Raw genomic sequence first — 21,907 nt, 5'->3', positions numbered from 1 at the left:
AAATTCAGCTCTCCAGAATTTCAGTGATTCGGAATTCCTAATTCTCTGTGGTTGTCTGTCCTTTTCACATGAAATCTGCCAAGAGATATATGTATAAAAATAAATCTCACTTTCTTTTCTTCAAGATAATGGTATGGATCCATGGTGGCAATTTTACGTTTGGTGGGGCCTCTAGTTATGATGGTTTGGCACTTGCAGCCTATGATAACGTTGTGTTAGTAGTAATTCAGTACAGACTTGGACTACTTGGATTCTTTGGGTAAGCTGACCTGTTTCAAGTCTTACTTAGTGGTTCATGACTTGCTTAAAAGATGGATAGATTCCTTTTTAAATCAGCTGCACTTCAATGCTAGCTTTCCACTGCTACAGTGATTTAAATCTATGTAGTTCCCTAATACGGGGACATGGGAACATTGAGTCGGGTCCTGAAACTCAACTATTTGCACTGTCATTTCATTAAAATCTGCTATTAAATGATGGGACTTGTTTCATTCTACGCAGGGTGTTCCTTCTTGCCATCTCCTTCGATCACTGGTGTGTAAAGCAAAAATTCTTGCAATGTAAGGCTAGGAATCCATCTCTGTGTGGATAAACAAACTCTGTTCAGAGCATTTGAAAGAAAGCAGCTGCGGCCGGAGCTCGTGCAAGATGCCGGAGGAGCTGGGGACGGCCAGCGCCGGTGTCGGTGTCGGGGCCGCGCTGCAGGGCAGGAGGTTTGGGCTGTCGCCCGCGGCGGAGCTGCCTTGCGCTTCCCGGGAGGAGTGGCTTGCAGTCCTGGACACTTGTTCCGCCGCTCGCAGCTACTGCTGCTTCCCAGCCTGCCTGTCGCTTTTCCCAATCCGTGTTTGCTTTGCATGACATTTATACTTCGCGGAGTATATAAGGCAACAAAGCGAGGAGGTAAATGTGTGACTAGCCTGCAAAATGGCATTTGGGAAGAAAAGCCTGCTGCTGTGCTTGATCGTCACCGCCGGCGTCACAGCTCTTGTCGTTACTGGTAAGCTTCAAAAATGTTTTTCACTGTTGCCTTGTGTAAGGAGATAGGACGTGCACAAGCTGCTCTCTCTAGGGAATTCCAGTGTTTTTGGAGGACCAGGGTACTTGATATTGCTGTACAGGTGTGTTGGAGAGCAGGTAGCCTTTTTGGTGACCTATTTTCAGACATTTGCCTTACTTGCCTATTTCACAAATAGTGAAATCAAATCCCTACCTCCAAATCCAGTCTGCTGAGTCAAAGACCAACACGTCACAGTTTTAATTTGGTGGTGAGAACTTTCGTGCTGATTTTGAAACCCATCTTACCTAAATGTGAAAACATGAAAGAAAGAAAAGAGGTATGCTGTGTTTTCAGGAATATTGGGATTATTTATTAGCTGTGCTATCAAGATTCCCAATGAATTCTGTGTATTCAAGGGTCTTTTTCTTAAGAAAGAGGAATGTCTTTTCTTAGAGCAATCTAGAGAAGTCTAAGTAATAACTTAGGTCCAGAGGATTAAGAGCTATATGTAGTTATCTATGTGTGTGGCTATTAAGATAAAATGGATGATATACATGTGAGAGGTTTTACGTACAAAAACAATCAGAATGAAGGCTGAAATGTTGGTTGTTCTGATTCATGTATTTGTTGAAGCCTTATGTATGAAAATGAGTTTTTTAAGCAAACAAAATGTGCATTTTTAAGTAGCTAAAGCTCTTAGAAATGTGTCAGTTGCTTGTCAATGCTTACAAAATCAGTCCTGATTTTGTGCACGTAGGTCAAAACACAGAGCAACCAGAAGTGGTGACGAAATATGGGAGAATCCGAGGGAACCGAGTCAGAGTAAATGCAGCCCAGAGGAGTGTCGATGTCTTTTTGGGACTTCCCTTTGCTAAGCCTCCGGTTGGACCACTGAGGTTTTCCGAACCCCAGGCGCCTGAGCCGTGGGAAGGTGTCAGAAATGCCACTTCCTACCCACCAGTGTAAGATAACGACAAAACTACTGATCTTTATGATGACTTTATGTTACATGCTGCTCCAGGGCCCTGATATACAGGGGAATGGAAAGGGACACTGAGAAATTTTATGATGCCGTCTCAATGCTACTTACAATTGCTTTACAATGAATGCATTTTTAAAGATATCTTTATAAGATGCTCTTTAAAAGAAAAAACCAAGTGCTATCTAATTGTTTTCAGCAATAAACTATTAAGGACAAGCACTTGGTGAATAATGTTGTGCTTTGGGGACATTCATCCATTACTTAGTGATTTTTATGAACCCTGTAAATTCAGAGCCAAAACAAAAAGGAGCTGCGAAATGTTGGAGTAAAGTTGGAAGAATGAACTGTCCAGTGACATTCATCCATCTTATTGCAGTGGATGCCCTTCATTAGCCTAAAACCTACATGTAGAATAAAAAAAAAAAAAAAAAAAAAAAACTATATAAGATGCCAAATCATTCATTTAGTTTTTCAGTGAATTTCCTCATGGTCGTATCCACTTGCAGGTAGATTTCTGCAATAAGTTGATTCATGCTAAGTTACAACTTGATGTCACTGTTCTACTCTTCACTATGACTGTGAAGAGCCTGTTAATGACCTGTCTGACTGGCAGTAAAAGGAAGAAAATGCATTAAGAATGAAGAAAAATATATATAGTTTTTATGTTGCCAACAGAAAAACAGGGAATGTTCTAGGCATTGATTCCTTGACAGTACTTCATAGGAAGACAGTTGGAAGTTTTTTATTGGTTGTTATTTTTTACTTACTCAGGTGTCTACAGGATAAGGAACAAGGACAATTTTTTTCAGACTCTATTACTAATCGGAAAGAAAAAATTCCTCTTGAAATGTCTGAAGACTGCTTGTACCTAAATGTGTATTCACCCAGTGGTGCTGGAGAACAGGAGAAGCTGCCGGTAAGCAAAATCTCTATAAAATCTCGAAAAACCTTGATTGCTTTTGTGCCCTCATGGAACAAGTTAGGCTTTAAACTTCTAAACGTTTCCCCAAGATTAATATAACTTTGTTTGATTTGGAGGAAATCAAATGCTTGACTTCCTCTGAAAAGTCAGTAGACATGATTCAAACGTTTAATAAAACAAGTACCATTTTGTAAGTCTGCAGATCTCATATTCAAAAGAAATCTACTCTTTGCGAAATGCCGTCTGATTGCATTGTGAGTTGTGAGTGAGATGGCATAAAATATTCTTTTTTGTTTTATATTTAGTTTGTTGAACAAGGACCTCTCATCTGTACTTGCTTGTTAGTTTGTTTATGCATATTATTCCTTTCCAGGTCTTTGTATGGATCCATGGAGGTGGATTCGTTTTTGGAGCAGCTTCGTCATATGATGGTTCAGCATTAGCAGCCTTTGACAATGTGGTAGTTGTAACGATTCAGTACAGATTAGGTATTCTTGGATATTTTAGGTAAGTGGTTCTATCCTAATTTTTCCTAAGTGATTAAAAACTTAACATTTTTAATTACCTAGACAGTATTTCAGAAAAACACAAATTCAGAATCCGTACTTGTTTGATAGCTGGACTTATCTCAGCCCTTCCTGAGCCACTTCTTCTTGACTTGTGTAGAGAGGTTCTTTGGCAGCTCATTTCTTTTACCACAGATTGTATTTTTCTCTACTTTTTCTTTCATCAAGCATTTAAATAAATGCTCCCCTCCCTTTTTTTTTTTTCCTCCAGCACTGGTGATGAGCATGCCCAGGGGAACTGGGGTTATTTGGATCAAGTAGCAGCTCTTCGATGGATTCAGGAAAATATCATCAAATTTGGAGGAAATCCAGCATCCGTCACTATTGCTGGAGAATCTGCAGGAGGGATCAGTGTTTCTGCTCTTGTAAGTTCACAGAAACCATTAGTTTTAATCACTCTAAAAAAAAAATACCATTCATGCTCATTTTTAGTATCTGAAAGAAAAGTCAGGAGGAGAGAAGTGATGGTTTTGCAATAGATTTGTATTGTACTGTCTTAGAGACCACTTCAGCCTTTTAGACAATGTGACATAAAAGCACCTTCTGGCTGATCAAAATGCTCTATACCCAAATCTTCTTGTTCAGATCCAAAGTGTTGTTTCTCATCTACTAGTCTGAATTCTGTGGGGTTTTGAGGCTTTTTTTTTTTTCCAAGAACTGTAAAACCAAATTTATCCTTGTGAGAAAAGTGCTTTTAGAGGATGCCCTCTTGCCCATTTCCTGCATGTTGACAGTCACTCATGCGGTTACTCAAATTGAACAATTGTGATAATGTCTGAACCAGATGTGCATTTTGAGACCCAGTGTTGATGTAAAATTTGTAGTCCGTACTGAGCACATTTGAGGTGCAGTTAAGATTAAGAGGCTCCTGTTCAAATTCTCACACTTTGATAGAAGATGCACAGTGAAACCGTGTTTCAGTGATCCATGTGTGTTAGCAGTAATTCCTCTTTGCTAACCTCCTGCCCTCTGGCAAATAGTGTGGCTGTGCTGCAGTACAGTTATAAGCAACTACCTGGGACGCCGTCATTTTCAATCCTTATCTAGCTCACAGTGTAGTTCCATAAAATCTTGGAAACAGGCTGCTGTGGGAGAGAAAAGGACAGGCATGAACTCTTGAATGTGGTTGTTGCCACATTCTTTGCATAACTGATCAAGGACCCAAGTCTACAGAACGTTTATTCTCATGACATTTGTTTTCAAGATGCCTTAAGAAGTAGTTTCTGATATTCTAAGTTAGTGTTCTGCCATACTTGAAATGTTTGTACGGTGCTTGTCATTCTTGAAATGCCCTTTCTTGTTTCTCAGGTCCTCTCTCCTCTGGCAAGGGGCTTGTTCCACAAGGCCATCTCAGAGAGCGGTGCCACGATCAGGAGTTTGTTCACTGACAATCCTGAGCAGCAAGCACGTGTGGGTGCTTTGTGTTATTTTAACATACGCTCCAAATCATTTTGCAGGTTATGTACTGTTTATTGAAAAGCTAGGTCATTTTCCTCTGAAACCACAGCCACAGGCACTAAAGACAGCATTTCTATGTGCAGATAAGAAGTACATGTTTAAAGATCTTTTGCTTTTGGTATACCCAGATATCAACAATGCCTAAGAGAAAGCCAAAGAGTAAGCAAGTAGAGAAAGAAGGCAGGGAAAAGGCACCAAGTGCAATGAACTTCATTCCATGGTGTTCAGGAAAAGGTGAACACAAATGTTTGGGTGAAACATCGCGGCAGGCTGCAAATATTTTTCATCCTCCCCTGTTTGATTTCTGTCATACTCAAAGAAGCCAAATGTTCCATTTTCTTCAAATTCAGTGTATGGATGAGTATACAAAAGAAGAGCTCATTTCAACCTTGCTGTCTCAACCTATAAGAAACAGCTTTCAGGCATCTAGATTTGCTAATCTAGAATATACTAAAAAAAAAAAAGGGAATGCTCTACCGATCTCTGTCACTGTAATGACAACTGAGAAATTACATTTTTCCACCCTAAAATACCTGTGCATCATTAAGAAGCTGTAAAGTGCTCTCTGTTACCATCTGTGTGGCTGTGTTCTGAGTCAGGGCACTAAGTCCTATATGTTCTCCTGCCTTCTCTGCCAGCATACAGTTTGCAAGGGTGACACACCTTGTCCTTTATCAGAATATTTTAGAGGAGTGTGTTGTGGTGTTTGTGCTCGACCCACAGTGTGAAGGGTTATGGAGGCTGCTCTGTCCTTGCCTCTGCAGTTGGAACAAGTCTGGCTCTGATGAGAAGTCCTTGCTGAGAAGTTTAGATGCCTGTGTCCCCACCACCCCCACCTCCTTCCTGGAGTCCAGAGTCAGTGACAATTGAAGCCTTCTGCAAGAGGGATAATGATAAGGACAATTATTAGAGTATGGATAATCAGTGAAAATAAGTGAAAAAATGACCGTACTGTTTGTTTTTATTGCTTGCAGACAGTTGCTGCAGTAGCTGGTTGCCCGACATCCAGTTCAGCTGCAATGGTTCAGTGCTTGAGAAAAAAAACAGAAGAAGAGATGGAACAAATAACTCTAAAGATGGTAGATGAAATTCTGGTCAAAGTTATCATAAATGCTCTCTGTTTGTTGTAACAGCAGGGGAACTTGAAGTGAATGTAACCTCTTCTTGAACTTTTGCAGGAATTCACAGCAGTGAGGCTATGCCGTACCTCAACTGAAAAATGTGATCAGGTTACTTCCCACCTTTTCTATATGGGCTTTGAGCTACTTGTGTTTTGGTGTCATGCTGTAACAGGGAAAGAATAAGGGTGTGTGAAATGTCACAATTTCACCTAGAGAACCTATATATTTAATACCATATGTATAAGGTCCAACCCAAAATTTCTAGTACTGACTTCTTAGTTCCTTTGCAGTCTGGGCACGGAAATTTTTCGCCCATTGCTTCACACATCCATAATAGGATTGAACTAAATAAGAAGAAAAGGAAACTGAGCAAAACCACCTACATTTCATGTCTATTCAAAATATAATTTTAATTTTCATGGTATTCATTCATTGAACTTTTCTTTCTTTCTCAGACTCCCTTGGTTATCAGTGCATCAGTGGATGGTGTATTTTTTCCTAAGAGTCCCCAGCAATTGCTATCTGAAAAAGCAATTAATGCAGTCCCATATATAATAGGAGTAAATAACTGTGAGTTTGGATGGATCATTCCTAAAGTAAGAGACTTAAAGTAGTTCTACTTGTATGTAATATTGTTAATATAAGACTTCCTATTCTATACATATCTTTACTGTCGTGCAGTTAATGAAATTTCCTGGTATTACCGAAGGTGTGGACAGAGATGAAGCACGTCACATTTTACAGAGCATCTTACAATTGTCTTCCACAGTAAGAGATTATTTCAATAATTATCTAGTGCTGCTTCTTGACTGGGTTGGTGCTCTTTGTACTCCTGGAGTGGTGTATTTTAGAGGTAAACTTTGTGGTGTGTGACAGCTTCCTACTGTGGAGCCTTAATTCTCAAATGAGCAGCCAACATGGTGCTTATTTCTACGTCCCTAGCAAGTGATTAACACAGAAAATATGCTCTAAATTTAGCCATTGCCCTCCTAAATGCTCCATCTTTTATAAAAGGAGTTATGCAGAAATCCAGGAGTGATTCTCATACCCACAGGTAGGTCTTTTATGGCCCTTTAGATACCTTGTATCCTTTCCAATATCCCTGGATATTTTCCAGTGCATCTACACGGTCCTGGCAGGCAGGACACAAGACCTACAGAACACAGAGGCCCTTATGAAGCAGCAGCTGGAGATTAGCAAGGATACCTTGAGATGTTGAAAATGGCACTGAGAAATCTAGGCTTAGGCATCTCTATTTTTGGCTCCTGTAACGTGAAAAGGTCTTAGCTTTCTGCTTTCTGGATGCCATCCTGAAACTAGTGAATATGGAAAAATCCAGATAATAGGCTGTATTTGCCTTGCCTGTACATGGAGCAGATCATTCAGAGCCACAACTATCAGAGATAAACTTGGGACAGTAGAGTCCACGTTTGTTCCAAAAGGGATTAAACGGTGGTCATCGATAATAATAATGGAATTTTATGGAATCCATTAGGGTTTCTTTTATGTTGGTTATTTCCACAGAAGGGAGTACTGACTAACCTAACTAGCATCAGTGAGTGGTATCTGTCTAAACATGCTGGAGGGGCTTCTTTGTAATGTTGCCCATCTCTTCCCCTGAGAGAATATCTGGGAATTGTGTGATTCCCAGTTCTGAGCTCTGAGCTTTTTCCCCACAGCACAACTGGGGATTTCCTCTGAAAAGAGGGCAGTGCTAATGGTACTATTTTCTGTTCACCTTAGGATGCTACTCATGATGCCGTAGATGTGATCTACAAGGAATACATAGGGGATATTGAGGACCGCACTGAAGTGCGAGATGGGCTTCTAGATGCGCTAAGAGATGCTGTCTTTTTTTTTTCATCCATTGAATCAGCCAGATACCACAGAGGTGAGTCTCAATTTAGCATCTCTTTGAGGAAATGTACAATTCTGTTCTAGGGTGGGTGTGGAAATAGTACATATCATACTTAATTATCAAAGGCACAGATGTGTTTTTATTGTGCTACTGTTATTGCATGAAATAGTGATGAAACTTTATTATCTTTAATAGCAGATATTTTTCAGCAGCAGCAGTAGCAGCACTCTTCTTTTTATTTTCCTTTAGATGCTGGACACCCAGTCTACTTTTATGAATTTCAGCATCGATCCAGTTCCTTTATAGGTGTTAGACCGGAGTTTGTAAAAGCAGACCATGGAGATGAGATCGCCTTTGTCTTTGGAAAGCCGTTTTTAGCAGGTGATGTATCTGTGCTTGCTAAAGAATTCTTTTTTTAAGGCATCTTTATTAGGGGCCCTTCTACTTTCTTGAGTGTTTTTGGAATAGAATTTCCTTTCAGAAATATAAAAATAAAAATATCAGTCTTTCATGTTTTATTGTCCCTTCTTAAGAAGTAGTTCCTTTTCATGAAATCCTTCATTTGCAGCTATGTCCTAGAGTCTCAACATCCCATAGCTCAGAGTAGCAAGTAGAACTGATTATAGTTTATTGGAATTAAGTGCTTTATTACTTGTTTTCTAATGCTGCAATTTCATCTCTTACTTTTCAGGAAATGCTACAGAAGAAGAAAATAAGCTTAGCCGAACGGTTATGAGATACTGGACTAACTTTGCTAGAAATGGGTGAGAATCACAGTGCTAATGACAGCTCCAGTTTTACCTGTGCTGTCTGAAACACAACAACCATACTTACATGGTGGTTCCACAAATTCTGCAGATAAATATTGAAAATTGTTCATATTCCTAAGCACTCCAAGAAAAACTTTTGAAATGAACCTGACTACCAACAAGTCAGTGTTTTCTGAAACAGAGCCTGAGCAGTCAGAGGACAACTGACAGGCTAATAGCTAACTTTTCATTATGCTCTTTCCAGAAATCCTAATGGAGAAGGCTTGGAGCACTGGCCTCAGTATGATGTGGATGAGAGATACCTGGAAATAGACCTAACGCAAAAGGAAGCGAGGAAATTGAAAGAACACAAAATGGAGTTTTGGGCACAGATGACAAAACAAACCACAGAAAGAAAAACAGAACACACAGATTTATAAGTGTGTCAGGAGATGTGATTTGCTTTTAAAACTTGAGGCAAAGCCAAACCCAATCAGTCTGTCAGAATGCAGAATTTAGTAGTGAGTTGGAAAGTGAATATTACGTAATTTGGTGTCATGATCAGAATGGTAGGAGAGAATCACGGGAAATCTGGAATGTTCCTGAGACAAAAAAATCAGTATGTAATGAAGTGGGGGAACACTTCAAAACTTCAGAATCCTGAAATGTGCTATATTGGTAATGTCTATTTACGATGGAGTAAAAATGTCTACATACAGAAGGTCACAGTTGTTTGATATTTCCTCGGGTGGTTCTAGCACACGTGCAGTCTCAAAATACCTGAAGTTGCATTTCCTGTTTACTGAAACCGATGGCCCATTTGGAGAGCTGCATACAACCAACATCACGCAAGGAAGAGCTGCTCTTTGACCCTTCCGTCTGACACCCCTTGGTTAAATTACACCCAGCAAGTGAAAACTGCGCTCCGTTTATTTCTTCACCCTAAAGGTTTCAGATCTAAGTTTTCCTACTTTCTGTGGCAAGACGTGAGTCTGGAGGTTCTGAAGCTTTCACGGCCTGTTCTGTGGCGTGATTTTGTGTTCTTCTGTCCTTCCTGGCAAAGAATCCATGATTCACGGGGCAGGGAAGGAAGCTCTGCTGAGAAGGCAGCCGCACACCCAGAGTGAGCGGAGGGGAAAGCACGGGGTTGTTCACCAGTCACTGTTTGCTCCGTGGCGGTGTCCCTGGGCTGGGCATGGGAGGGAAGCTGATGTGAAAAGTGTTGCACGGGCACGTAAAGAATTATGGGGTCAAACAGGGCTTCTGTAGTGGTAGCCAGTTCCCAGCCTGGAGTGTTTTGGCCTACACATTGTGACAAAGTCAGATTTAGTGGTTAATCCCTGTATTTTGTGTGGATCTTTGGTCTTTTGTCGAGTCAGTCTGCATTCTGCTGAGCTGTATTTGGGCAGAAGAGGGACTTGTTTGTAATTTCAACTGCATTTAAAATATGATCATATCCAGCATCTCCAAAAGCTGCAGCCTAATCTACTTAAGAAACGTAACATTGTCACGTTCTCGTAACGTAACATTCTCATTCTTCCATCCCCCTAATTTTATCAGGTTTTTGCCCTCTCTGCTCTCCCGCTAACATAAAATGGTTTATCTTCTTGACCCTTTATTAGCTACACAAGGTACATAGTCTCGCTAGCAATGATACAGCAGCTTACATAGTAGTCTCCCACTCATTTGCAACATGGGAAAACTCAGCTGAAGGCATTTACCATCTCTTGTGTTTTATGAATTACACGTTTTTAAGGGTGCTCTCACACAGCTCTAAGCATGACTTTGCTTTACACACTGATGAGCTATTTCATGCTAAGTCCATGCTTACTGTTTTTCAGTGATTCCAGTTTTGCTTTGCTTTAAAAAAAATAGGTCTTTTTCTGCACGTTTCTCCAGAGCTTGCTTGTCCAGTATATGATGAGTATGTAAAAAACTCACAGAACCCTGCGGAAATGTGAGATGTTTTTTCTCGAGGCATGAGGAGATGCAGTATTTGCTTTTCCATCCTTTGAAACAGCTAGATACCAGAGTTGAGTGACCAGTTCAGCTTTAGGAAAATACCTGAACTGAGCACATGAAGCAAAGGCCGAGAATGAAGCTCCTCAATGTTTCTGTTACCATAACTCTTCAACATGTTTTCAGCCCATGTCTCCTTCAAGATGTCCTGAAGTTATCCTCGGAATATTGCATAAGCTTCTATCTTTGATGCATGTTAAAACTGCTGTCTTGTCCCAGCACCTGAAAGACCCCTGGCAGGGGTGAGGCACTGGTGAAGGATTTGAAGGATTCCTTCCCATTAATCTTTGAGAATACACAGTGTCCTCATAGCTCACATTTAGAGTTGTTAGGATGGTCATTTCACTCACATTATCATGGTAGCTCTTGTTTTAGGTATATAATTTTCAGTTATGTTATTACCAGAACGATTAATATTTTATTTGTCTATTACATGGTGATAATCCCGTGAACTTTGATGAAGCTCAACATGAACCAAGTTCAACTGAGCATACAAGGCCAATAGAAGCAGGCTATAGAGATAACACTGGATTTGTACTTTGAAAGCTCTCCTTGGCAAGCAACATCCTCATGATTGCTAAATCATTTGTGTACCCATTGTTGGTATTTTCATCCATTTTGTGCTGAGTCCTCAGGAGCAATGAACGGGTTATAGATACTGTTAATAGGGCAAATCCTATAATTCCATTGTCAATGCATATAGATAAACAGTCATTATCCAAAAAAAAACAAAAGGAAATAAAAAAGAGCTCCCTCTGAAAAATATGATGCTGCAGTACCAAAAACAATATTGTTATGTGAAATTCAAAGTCCACTGGGTTAAAATTCAGCTCTCCAGAATTTCAGTGATTCGGAATTCCTAATTCTCTGTGGTTGTCTGTCCTTTTCACATGAAATCTGCCAAGAGATATATGTATAAAAATAAATCTCACTTTCTTTTCTTCAAGATAATGGTATGGATCCATGGTGGCAATTTTACGTTTGGTGGGGCCTCTAGTTATGATGGTTTGGCACTTGCAGCCTATGATAACGTTGTGTTAGTAGTAATTCAGTACAGACTTGGACTACTTGGATTCTTTGGGTAAGCTGACCTGTTTCAAGTCTTACTTAGTGGTTCATGACTTGCTTAAAAGATGGATAGATTCCTTTTTAAATCAGCTGCACTTCAATGCTAGCTTTCCACTGCTACAGTGATTTAAATCTATGTAGTTCCCTAATACGGGGACATGGGAACATTGAGTCGGGTCCTGAAACTCAACTATTTGCACTGTCATTTCATTAAAATCTGCTATTAAATGATGGGGCTTGTTTCATTCTACGCAGGGTGTTCCTTCTTGCCATCTCCTTCGATCACTGGTGTGTAAAGCAAAAATTCTTGCAATGTAAGGCTAGGAATCCATCTCTGTGTGGATAAACAAACTCTGTTCAGAGCATTTGAAAGAAAGCACCTGCTGCCGGAGCTCGTGCAAGATGCCGGAGGAGCTGGGGACGGCCAGCGCCGGTGTCGGTGTCGGGGCCGCGCTGCAGGGCAGGAGGTTTGGGCTGTCGCCCGCGGCGGAGCTGCCTTGCGCTTCCCGGGAGGAGTGGCTTGCAGTCCTGGACACTTGTTCCGCCGCTCGCAGCTACTGCTGCTTCCCAGCCTGCCTGTCGCTTTTCCCAATCCGTGTTTGCTTTGCATGACATTTATACTTCGCGGAGTATATAAGGCAACAAAGCGAGGAGGTAAATGTGTGACTAGCCTGCAAAATGGCATTTGGGAAGAAAAGCCTGCTGCTGTGCTTGATCGTCACCGCCGGCGTCACAGCTCTTGTCGTTACTGGTAAGCTTCAAAAATGTTTTTCACTGTTGCCTTGTGTAAGGAGATAGGACGTGCACAAGCTGCTCTCTCTAGGGAATTCCAGTGTTTTTGGTGACCTATTTTCAGACATTTGCCTTACTTGCCTTTTTCACAAATAGTGAAATCAAATCCCTATCTCCAAATCCAGTCTGCTGAGTCAAAGACCAACACGTCACAGTTTTAATTTGGTGGTGAGAACTTTCATGCTGATTTTGAAACCCATCTTACCTAAATGTGAAAACATGAAAGAAAGAAAAAAGGTATGCTGTGCTGTTTTCAGGAATATTGGGATTATTTATTAGCTCTACTATCAAGATTCCCAAGTGTATTCTGTGTATTCAAGGGTCTTTTTCTTAAGAAAGAAAGATGTCTTTTCTTAGAGCAATCTAGAGAAGTCTAAGTAATAACTTAGGTCCAAAGGATTAAGAGCTATATGTAGTTATCTGTGCATGTGGCTATTAAGATAAAATGGATGATATACATGTGAGAGGTTTTACATACAAAAACAATCAGAATGAAGGCTGAAATGTTGGTCGTTCTGGTTCATGTACTTTCTGAAGCCTTATGTATGAAAATGAATTTTTTAAGCAAACAAAATGTGCATTTTTAAGTAGCTAAAGCTCTTAGAAATGTGTCAATTGCTTGTAAATGCTTACAAAATCAGTCCTGATTTTGTGCACATAGGTCAAAACACAGAGCAACCAGAAGTGGTGACGAAATATGGGAGAATCCGAGGGAACCGAGTCAGAGTAAATGCAGCCCAGAGGAGTGTCGATGTCTTTTTGGGACTTCCCTTTGCTAAGCCTCCGGTTGGACCACTGAGGTTTTCCGAACCCCAGGCGCCTGAGCCGTGGGAAGGTGTCAGAAATGCCACTTCCTACCCACCAGTGTAAGATAACGACAAAACTACTGATCTTTATGATGACTTTATGTTACATGCTGCTCCAGGGCCCTGATATACAGGGGAATGGAAAGGGACACTGAGAAATTTTATGATGCCGTCTCAATGCTACTTGCAATTGCTTTACAATGAATGCATTTTTAAAGATATCTTTATAAGATGCTCTTTAAAAAAAAAACAAAGTGCTATCTAATGGGTTTCAGCAATAAACTATTAAGGACAAGCACTTGGTGGATAATGTTGTGCTTTGGGGACATTCATCCATTACTTAGTGATTTTTATGAACCTTGTAAATTCAGAGCAAAAACAAAAATGAGCTGTGAAATGTTGGAGTAAAGTTGGAAGAATGAACTATCCAGTGACATCCATTCACCTCATTGCAGTGGATGCCCTTCATTAGCCTAAAACCTGCATGTAGAATTAAAAAAAAAAAAACTATATAAGATGCCAAATCATTCATTTAGTTTTTCAGTGAATTTCCTCATGGTCATATCCACTTGCAGGTAGATTTCTGCAATAAGTTGATTCATGCTAAGTTACAACTTGATGTCACTGTTCTACTCTTCACTATGACTGTATTTTACAGAGCCTGTTAATGACTTGTCTGACTGGCAGTAAAAGGAAGAAAATGCATTAAGAATGAAGAAAAATACATATAGTTTTTATGTTGCCAACAGAAAAACAGGGAATGTTCTAGGCGTTGATTCCTCGACAGTACTTCATAGGAAGACAGTTGGAAGTTTAATATTTATTGCTTGTTATTTTTCACTTATTCAGGTGTCTACAGGATAAAGAACAAGGACAATTTTTTTCAGACTCTATTACTAATCGAAAAGAAAAAATTCGTCTTGAAATGTCTGAAGACTGCTTATACCTAAATGTGTATTCACCCAGTGGTGCTGGAGAACAGGAGAAGCTGCCGGTAAGCAAAATCTCTATAAAATCTCGAAAAACCTTGATTGCTTTTGTGCCCTCATGGAACAAGTTAGGCTTTAAACTTCTAAACGTTTCCTCAAGATTAATATAACTTTGTTTGATTTAGAGGTAGTCAAATGCTTGACTTCCTCTGAAAAGTCGGTAGACTTAATTCAAACGTTTAATAAAATGAGTACCATTTTGTAAGTCTGCAGATCTCATATTTAAAAGAAATCTACTCTTTGTGAAATGCAGTCTGATTGCATTGTGAGTTGTGAGTGAAACGGCATAAAATATTCTATTTTGTTTTATATTTAGTTTGTTGAACAAGGACCTCTCATCTGTACTTGGTTGTTAGTTTGTTTATGCATATTTTTCCTTTCCAGGTCTTTGTATGGATCCATGGAGGTGGATTTGTTTTTGGAGCAGCTTCATCATATGATGGTTCAGCATTAGCAGCCTTTGACAATGTGGTAGTTGTAACGATTCAGTACAGATTAGGTATTCTTGGATATTTTAGGTGAGTGGTTCTATCCTAATTTTTCCTAAGTGATTAAAAACTTAACATTTTTTCATTACCTGGACAGTATTTCAGAACAACACAAATTCAGAATCTGTACTTATTTGATAGCTGAACTTAGCCTTTCCTGAGCCACTTCTTGTTCAGTTGTGTTAGAGAGGTTCTTTCGCAGCTCATTTCTTTTACCACAGATTGTATTTATCTCTACTTTTTCCTTCATCAAGCATTTAAATAAATGCTCCCCTACGTTTTTTTTGTTTTTTTTTTGTTTTGTTTTTTGTTTTTGTTTTTCCTCTCTAGCACTGGTGATGAGCATGCCCAGGGGAACTGGGGTTATTTGGATCAAGTAGCAGCTCTTCGATGGATTCAGGAAAATATCATCAAATTTGGAGGAAATCCAGCATCCGTCACTATTGCTGGAGAATCTGCAGGAGGAGTCAGTGTTTCTGCTCTTGTAAGTTCATAGAAACCATTAGTTTTAATAACTCTAAAAAAAAATACCATTCATGCTCATTTTTAGTATCTGCAAGAAAAGTCAGGAGGAGAGAAGTGATGGTTTTGCAATAGATTTGTATTGTACTGTCTTAGAGACCACTTCAGCCTTTTAGACAATGTGACATAAAAGCACCTTCTGGCTGATCAAAATGCTCTATACCCAAATCTTCTTGTTCAGATCCAAAGTGTTGTTTCTCATCTACTAGTCTGAATTCTGTGGGGTTTTGAGGCTGTTTTTTTTTTCTCCAAGAACTGTAAAACCAAAATTCATCCTTGTGAGAAAAGTGCTTTTAGAGGATGCCCTCTTGCCCATTTCCTTCATGTTGACAGTCACTCATGCAGTTACTCAAATTGAATAATTGTGATAATGTGTGAACCAGATGTGCATTTTGAGACCCAGTGTTGATGTAAAATTTGTAGTCCGTACTGAGCACATTTGAGGTGCAGTTAAGATTAAGAGGCTCCTGTTCAAATTCTCACACTTTGATAGAAGATGCACAGTGAAACCGTGTTTCCGTGATCCATGTGTGTTAGCAGTAATTCCTCTTTGCTAACCTCCTGCCCTCTGGCAAATAGTGTGGCTGTGCTGCAGTACAGTTATAAGCAACTACCTGGGACGCCGTCATTTTCAATCCTTATCTAGCTCACAGTGTAGTTCCATAAAATCTTGGAAACAGGCTGCTGTGGGAGAGAAAAGGACAGGCATGAACTCTTGAGTGTGGTTGTTGCCACATTCCTTTGCATAACTGATCAAGGACCCAAGTCTACAGAACGTTTATTCTTGTGACATTTGTTTTCAAGATGCCTTAAGAAGTAGTTTCTGATATTCTAAGTTAGTGTTCTGCCATACTTGAAATGTTTGTACGGTGCTTGTCATTCTTGAAATGCCCTTTCTTGTTTCTCAGGTCCTCTCTCCTCTGGCAAGGGGCTTGTTCCACAAGGCCATCTCAGAGAGCGGTACTGCGGTCAAGAGTTTGTTCACTGACAATCCTGAGCAGCAAGCACGTGTGGGTGCTTTGTGGTATTTTAACATACGCTCCAAATCATTTTGCAGGTTATGTACTGTTTATTGAAAAGCTAGGTCATTTTCCTCTGAAACCACAGCCACAGGCACTAAAGACAGCATTTCTATGTGCAGATAAGAAGTACATGTTTAAAGATCTTTTGCTTTTGGTATACCCAGATATCCACAATGCCTAAGAGAAAGCCAAAGAGTAAGCAGGCAGAGAAAGAAGGCAGGGAAAAGGCACCAAGTGCAATGAACTTCATTCCATGGTGTTCAGGAAAAGGTGAACACAAATGTTTGGATGAAACATCATGGCAGGCTGCAAATATTTTTCGTCCTCCCCCTGTTTGATTTCTGTCATACTCAAAGAAGCCAAATGTTCCATTTTCTTCAAATTCAGTTCATGATCGAGTATACAAAAGAAGAGCTCATTTCAACCTTGCTGTCTCCACCTATAAGAAACAGCTTTCAGGAATCTAGATTTGCTAATCTAGAATATACTAAAAAAAAAAGGGAATGCTCTACCGATCTCTGTCACTGTAATGACAACTGAGAAATTACATTTTTCCACCCTAAAATACCTGTGCATCATTAAGAAGCTGTAAAGTGCTCTCTGTTACCATCTGTGTGGCTGTGTTCTGAGTCAGGGCACTAGGTCCTATATGTTCTCCTGCCTTCTCTGCCAGCATACAGTTTGCAAGGGTGACACACCTTGTCCTTTATCAGAATATTTTAGAGGAGTGTGTTGTGGTGTTTGTGCTCGACCCACAGTGTGAAGGGTTATGAAGGCTGCTCTGTCCTTGCCTCTGCAGTTGGAACAAGTCTGGCTCTGATGAGAAGTCCTTGCTGAGAAGTTTAGATGCCTGTGTCCCCACCACCCCCACCTCCTTCCTGGAGTCCCAGAGTCAGAGGCAATTAAAACCTGCAAGAGTAATAATGATAAGGACAATTATTAGAGTATGGATTATCAGTGAAAATCAATGAAAACAGTGACTGTACTGTTTGTTTTTATTGCTTGCAGACAGTTGCTGCGGTAGCTGGTTGCCCGACATCCAGTTCAGCTGCAATGGTTCAGTGCTTGAGAAAAAAAACAGAAGAAGAGATGGAACAAATAACTCTAAAGATGGTAGATGAAATTCTGGTCAAAGTTATCATAAATGCTCTCTGTTTGTTGTAACAGCAGGGGAACTTGAAGTGAATGTAACCTCTTCTTGAACTTTTGCAGGAATTCACAGCAGTGAGGCTATGCCGTACCTCAACTGAAAAATGTGATCAGGTTACTTCCCACCTTTTCTATATGGGCTTTGAGCTACTTGTGTTTTGGTGTCATGCTGTAACAGGGAAAGAATAAGGGTGTGTGAAATGTCACAATTTCACCTAGAGAACCTATATATTTAATACCATATGTATAAGGTCCAACCCAAAATTTCTAGTACTGACTTCTTAGTTCCTTTGCAGTCTGGGCATGGAAATTTTTCGCCCATTGCTTCACACATCCATAATAGGATTGAACTAAATAAGAAGAAAAGGAAACTGAGCAAAACCACCTACATTTCATATCTATTCAAAATATAATTTTAATTTTCATGGTATTCATTCATTGAACTTTTCTCTTTCTCAGACTCCCTTGTTCATCAGTGCATCTGTGGATGGTGTATTTTTTCCTAAGAGTCCCCAGCAATTGCTATCTGAAAAAGCAATTAATGCAGTCCCGTATATAATAGGAGTAAATAACTGTGAGTTTGGATGGATACTTCCTAAAGTAAGAGACTTAAAGTAGTTCTACTTGTATGTAATATTGTTAATATAAGACTTCCTATTCTATACATATCTTTACTGTCGTGCAGTTAATGAAATTTCCTGATATCACCGAAGGTGTGGACAGAGATGAAGCACGTCACATTTTACAGAGCATCTTACAATTGTCTTCCACAGTAAGAGATTATTTCAGTAATTATCTAGTGCTGCTTCTTGACTGGGCTGGTGCTGTTTGTACTCCTGGAGTGGTGTATTTTAGAGGTAAACTTTGTGGTGTGTGACAGCTTCCTACTGTGGAGCCTTAATTCTCAAATGAGCAGCCAACATGGTGCTAATTTCTACGTCCCTAGCAAGTGATTAACACAGAAAATATGCTCTAAATTTAGTTATTGCCCTCCTAAATGCTCCATCTTTTATAAAAGGAGCTATGCAGAAATCCAGGAGTGATTCTCATACCTACAGGTAGGTCTTTTGTGACACTTTAGATACCTTGTATCCTTTCCTGTATCCCTGGATATTTTCCAGCGCATCTACACGGTCCTGGCAGGCAGGACAAAAGACCTATAGAACACACAGGCCCTTATGAAGCAGCAGCTGGAGATTAGCAAGGATACCTTGAGATGTTGAAAATGGCACTGAGAAATCTAGGCTTAGGTATCTCTATTTTTGGCTCCTGTAACGTGAAAAGGTCTTAACTTTCTGCTTCCTGGATGCCATCCTGAAACTAGTGAATATGGAAAAATCCAGAAAATAGGCTGTATTTGCCTTGCCTGTACATGGAGCAGATCATTCAGAGCCACAACTATCAGAGATAAGTTTGGGACAGTAGAGTCCACGTTTGTTCCAAAAGGGATTAAACGGTGATCATTGATGATAATAATAATGGAATTTTATGGAATCCATTAGGGTTTCTTTTATGTTGGTTATTTCCACAGAAGGGAGTATTGACTACAATAACCAGCATCACTAAGTGGTATCTATCTAAACATGCTGGAGGGGCTTCTTTGTAATGTTGCCCATCTCCTCCCCTGAGAGAATATCTGGGAATTGTGTGATTCCCAGTTCTGAGCTCTGAGCTTTCACCCCAGAGCACACCTGGGGATTTTCTCTGAAAAGAAGGTAGTGTTAGTGCTGCTATTCATTTTTATGTCCATCACGACTGAAGGAGCTAACTTTTCTGTTCGCTTCAGGATGCTACTCATGATGCCGTAGATGTGATCTACAAGGAATACATAGGGGATATTGAGGACCGCACTGAAGTGCGAGATGGGCTTCTAGATGCGCTAAGAGATGCTGTCTTTTTTTTTTCATCCATTGAATCAGCCAGATACCACAGAGGTGAGTCTCAATTTAGCATCTCTTTGAGGAAATGTACAATTCTGTTCTAGGGTGGGTGTAGAAATAGTACATATCATACTTAATTATTAAAGGCACAGATGTGTTTTTATTGTGATACTGTTATTGCATGAAATAGTGATGAAACTTTATTGTCTTTAATAGCATTTTTTTTCAGCAGCAGCAGTAGTAGCACTCTTCTTTTTATTTTCCTTTAGATGCTGGCCACCCAGTCTACTTTTATGAATTTCAGCATCGATCCAGTTCCTTTATAGGTGTTAGACCAGAGTTTGTAAAAGCAGACCATGGAGATGAGATCGCCTTTGTCTTTGGAAAGCCGTTTTTAGCAGGTGATGTATCTGTGCTTGCTAAAGAATTCTTTTTTAAGGCATCTTTATTAGGGGTCCTTTTACTTTCTTGAGTGCTTTTGGAATAGAATGTCCTTTCAGAAATATAAAAATAAAAATATCAGTTTTCCATGTTTTATTGTCCCTTTTTAAGAAGTAGTTCCTTTTCATGAAATCCTTCATTTGCAGCTATGTCCTAGAGTCTCAACATCCCATAGCTCAGAGTAGCAAGTAGAACTGATTATAGTTTATTGGAATTAAGTGGTTTATTACTTGTTTTCTAATGCTGCAATTTCATCTCTTACTTTTCAGGAAATGCTACAGAAGAAGAAAATAAGCTTAGCCGAACGGTTATGAGATACTGGACTAACTTTGCTAGAAATGGGTGAGAATCAGAGTGCTAATTACAGCTCCAGTTTTACCTGTGCTGCCTGAAACACGACAACCATACTTACATGGTGGTTCCACAAATTCTGCAGAATAAAAGATAAATATTGAAAATTGTTCATATTCCTAACAACTCCAAGAAAAACTTTTGAAATGAACCTGACTACCAACAACAGAAAAAAAAATCCAAGTTCTATTACTCCATCTGCAGTGGAGTTTGAGTTCCAAAACTCTAATGGCAGTTATTAAATTTTGCTATTCCACCAGTGAGCATTTTAATAGGAACATCTAAATATTCAGCTATGAAAATCACATAATCTGGGCTCCTGTTGGTTTTCTGAAACAGAGCCTGAGCAGTCAGAGGGCAACTGACAGGCTAATAGCTAACTTTTCATTATGCTCTTTCCAGAAATCCTAACGGAGAAGGCTTGGAGCACTGGCCTCAGTATGATGTGGATGAGAGATACCTGGAAATAGACCTAACGCAAAAGGAAGCGAGGAAATTGAAAGAACACAAAATGGAGTTTTGGGCACAGATGACAAAACAAACCACAGAGAGAAAAACAGAACACACAGATTTATAAGTGTGTCAGGAGATGTGATTTGCTTTTAAAACTTGAGGCAAAGCCAAACCAAATCAGTCTGTCAGAATGCAGAATTTAGTAGTGAGTTGGAAAGTGAATATTATGTAATTTGGTGTCATGATCCCAGTGGTAGGAGAGAATCACGGGAAATCTGGAATGTTCCTGAGACAAAAAAAAATCAGTATGTAATGAAGTGGGGGAACACTTCAAAACTTCAGAATCCTGAAATGTGCTATATTGGTAATGTCTATTTACGATGGAGTAAAAATGTCTACATACAGAAGGTCACAGTTGTTTGATATTTCCTCGGGTGGTTCTAGCACACGTGCAGTCTCAAAATACCTGAAGTTGCATTTCCTGTTTACTGAAACCGATGGCCCATTTGGAGAGCTGCATACAACCAACATCACGCAAGGAAGAGCTGCTCTTTGACCCTTCTGTCTGACACCCCTTGGTTAAATTACACCCAGCAAGTGAAAACTGCGCTCCGTTTATTTCTTCACCCTAAAGGTTTCAGATCTAAGTTTTCCTACTTTCTGTGGCAAGACGTGAGTCTGGAGGTTCTGAAGCTTTCACGGCCTGTTCTGTGGCGTGATTTTGTGTTCTTCTGTCCTTCCTGGCAAAGAATCCATGATTCACGGGGCAGGGAAGGACGCTCTGCTGAGAAGGCAGCCGCACACCCAGAGTGAGCGGAGGGGAAAGCATGGGGTTGTTCACCAGTCACTGTTTGCTCCGTGGCGGTGTCCCTGGGCTGGGCATGGGAGGGAAGCTGATGTGAAAAGTGTTGCACGGGCACGTAAAGAATTATGGGGTCAAACAGGGCTCCTGTAGTGGTAGCCAGTTCCCAGCCTGGAGTGTTTTGGCCTACACGTTGTGACAAAGTCAGCTTTAGTGGTTAATCCCTGTATTTTGTGTGGATCTTGGTCTCTTTTGTTGCATCAGTCTGCATTCTGCTGAGCTGTATTTGGGCAGAAGAGGGACTTGTTTGTAATTTCAACTGCAGTTAAAATATGATCATATCCAGCATCTCCAAAAGCTGCAGCCTAATCTACTTAAGAAACGTAACATTGTCACGTTCTCGTAACGTAACATTCTCATTCTTCCATCCCCCTAATTTTATCAGGTTTTTGCCCTCTCTGCTCTCCCGCTA

General features: G+C 40.0%; 2 protein-coding genes across 2 annotated transcripts; both read left to right on the top strand.

Moving 5' to 3' along the window:
• Positions 1-924: 924 nt before the first annotated feature.
• On the top strand, positions 925-9,175 carry LOC148593458 (fatty acyl-CoA hydrolase precursor, medium chain-like). Its single transcript, XM_088530805.1, has 13 exons — positions 925-997; positions 1,755-1,959; positions 2,751-2,895; positions 3,275-3,408; positions 3,679-3,832; positions 4,776-4,877; positions 5,900-6,004; positions 6,502-6,642; positions 6,728-6,814; positions 7,790-7,937; positions 8,154-8,285; positions 8,596-8,668; positions 8,919-9,175. Exons 1-13 carry the CDS (start codon positions 925-927, stop codon positions 9,091-9,093), a joined length of 1,674 nt encoding a protein of 557 aa, XP_088386931.1. The 3' UTR covers positions 9,094-9,175.
• A 3,193-nt stretch (positions 9,176-12,368) lies between these two features.
• LOC148593457 (fatty acyl-CoA hydrolase precursor, medium chain-like) lies at positions 12,369-20,857 on the top strand. The gene is made up of 13 exons (XM_088530824.1): positions 12,369-12,491; positions 13,194-13,398; positions 14,188-14,332; positions 14,712-14,845; positions 15,146-15,299; positions 16,246-16,347; positions 17,368-17,472; positions 17,968-18,108; positions 18,194-18,280; positions 19,295-19,442; positions 19,658-19,789; positions 20,099-20,171; positions 20,583-20,857. Exons 1-13 carry the CDS (start codon positions 12,419-12,421, stop codon positions 20,755-20,757), a joined length of 1,674 nt encoding a protein of 557 aa, XP_088386950.1. The 5' UTR covers positions 12,369-12,418; the 3' UTR covers positions 20,758-20,857.
• Positions 20,858-21,907: the final 1,050 nt, after the last annotated feature.

This window comes from Tinamus guttatus, unplaced genomic scaffold (assembly GCF_059628265.1).
Source record: "Tinamus guttatus ecotype Peru unplaced genomic scaffold, ASM5962826v1 Tinamus_guttatus_pri_ptg000389l, whole genome shotgun sequence".
NCBI lineage: Eukaryota > Metazoa > Chordata > Aves > Tinamiformes > Tinamidae > Tinamus > Tinamus guttatus.
Note: the sequence above shows the minus strand (reverse complement) of the source record. Positions and strands in the feature narration are given on the sequence as shown.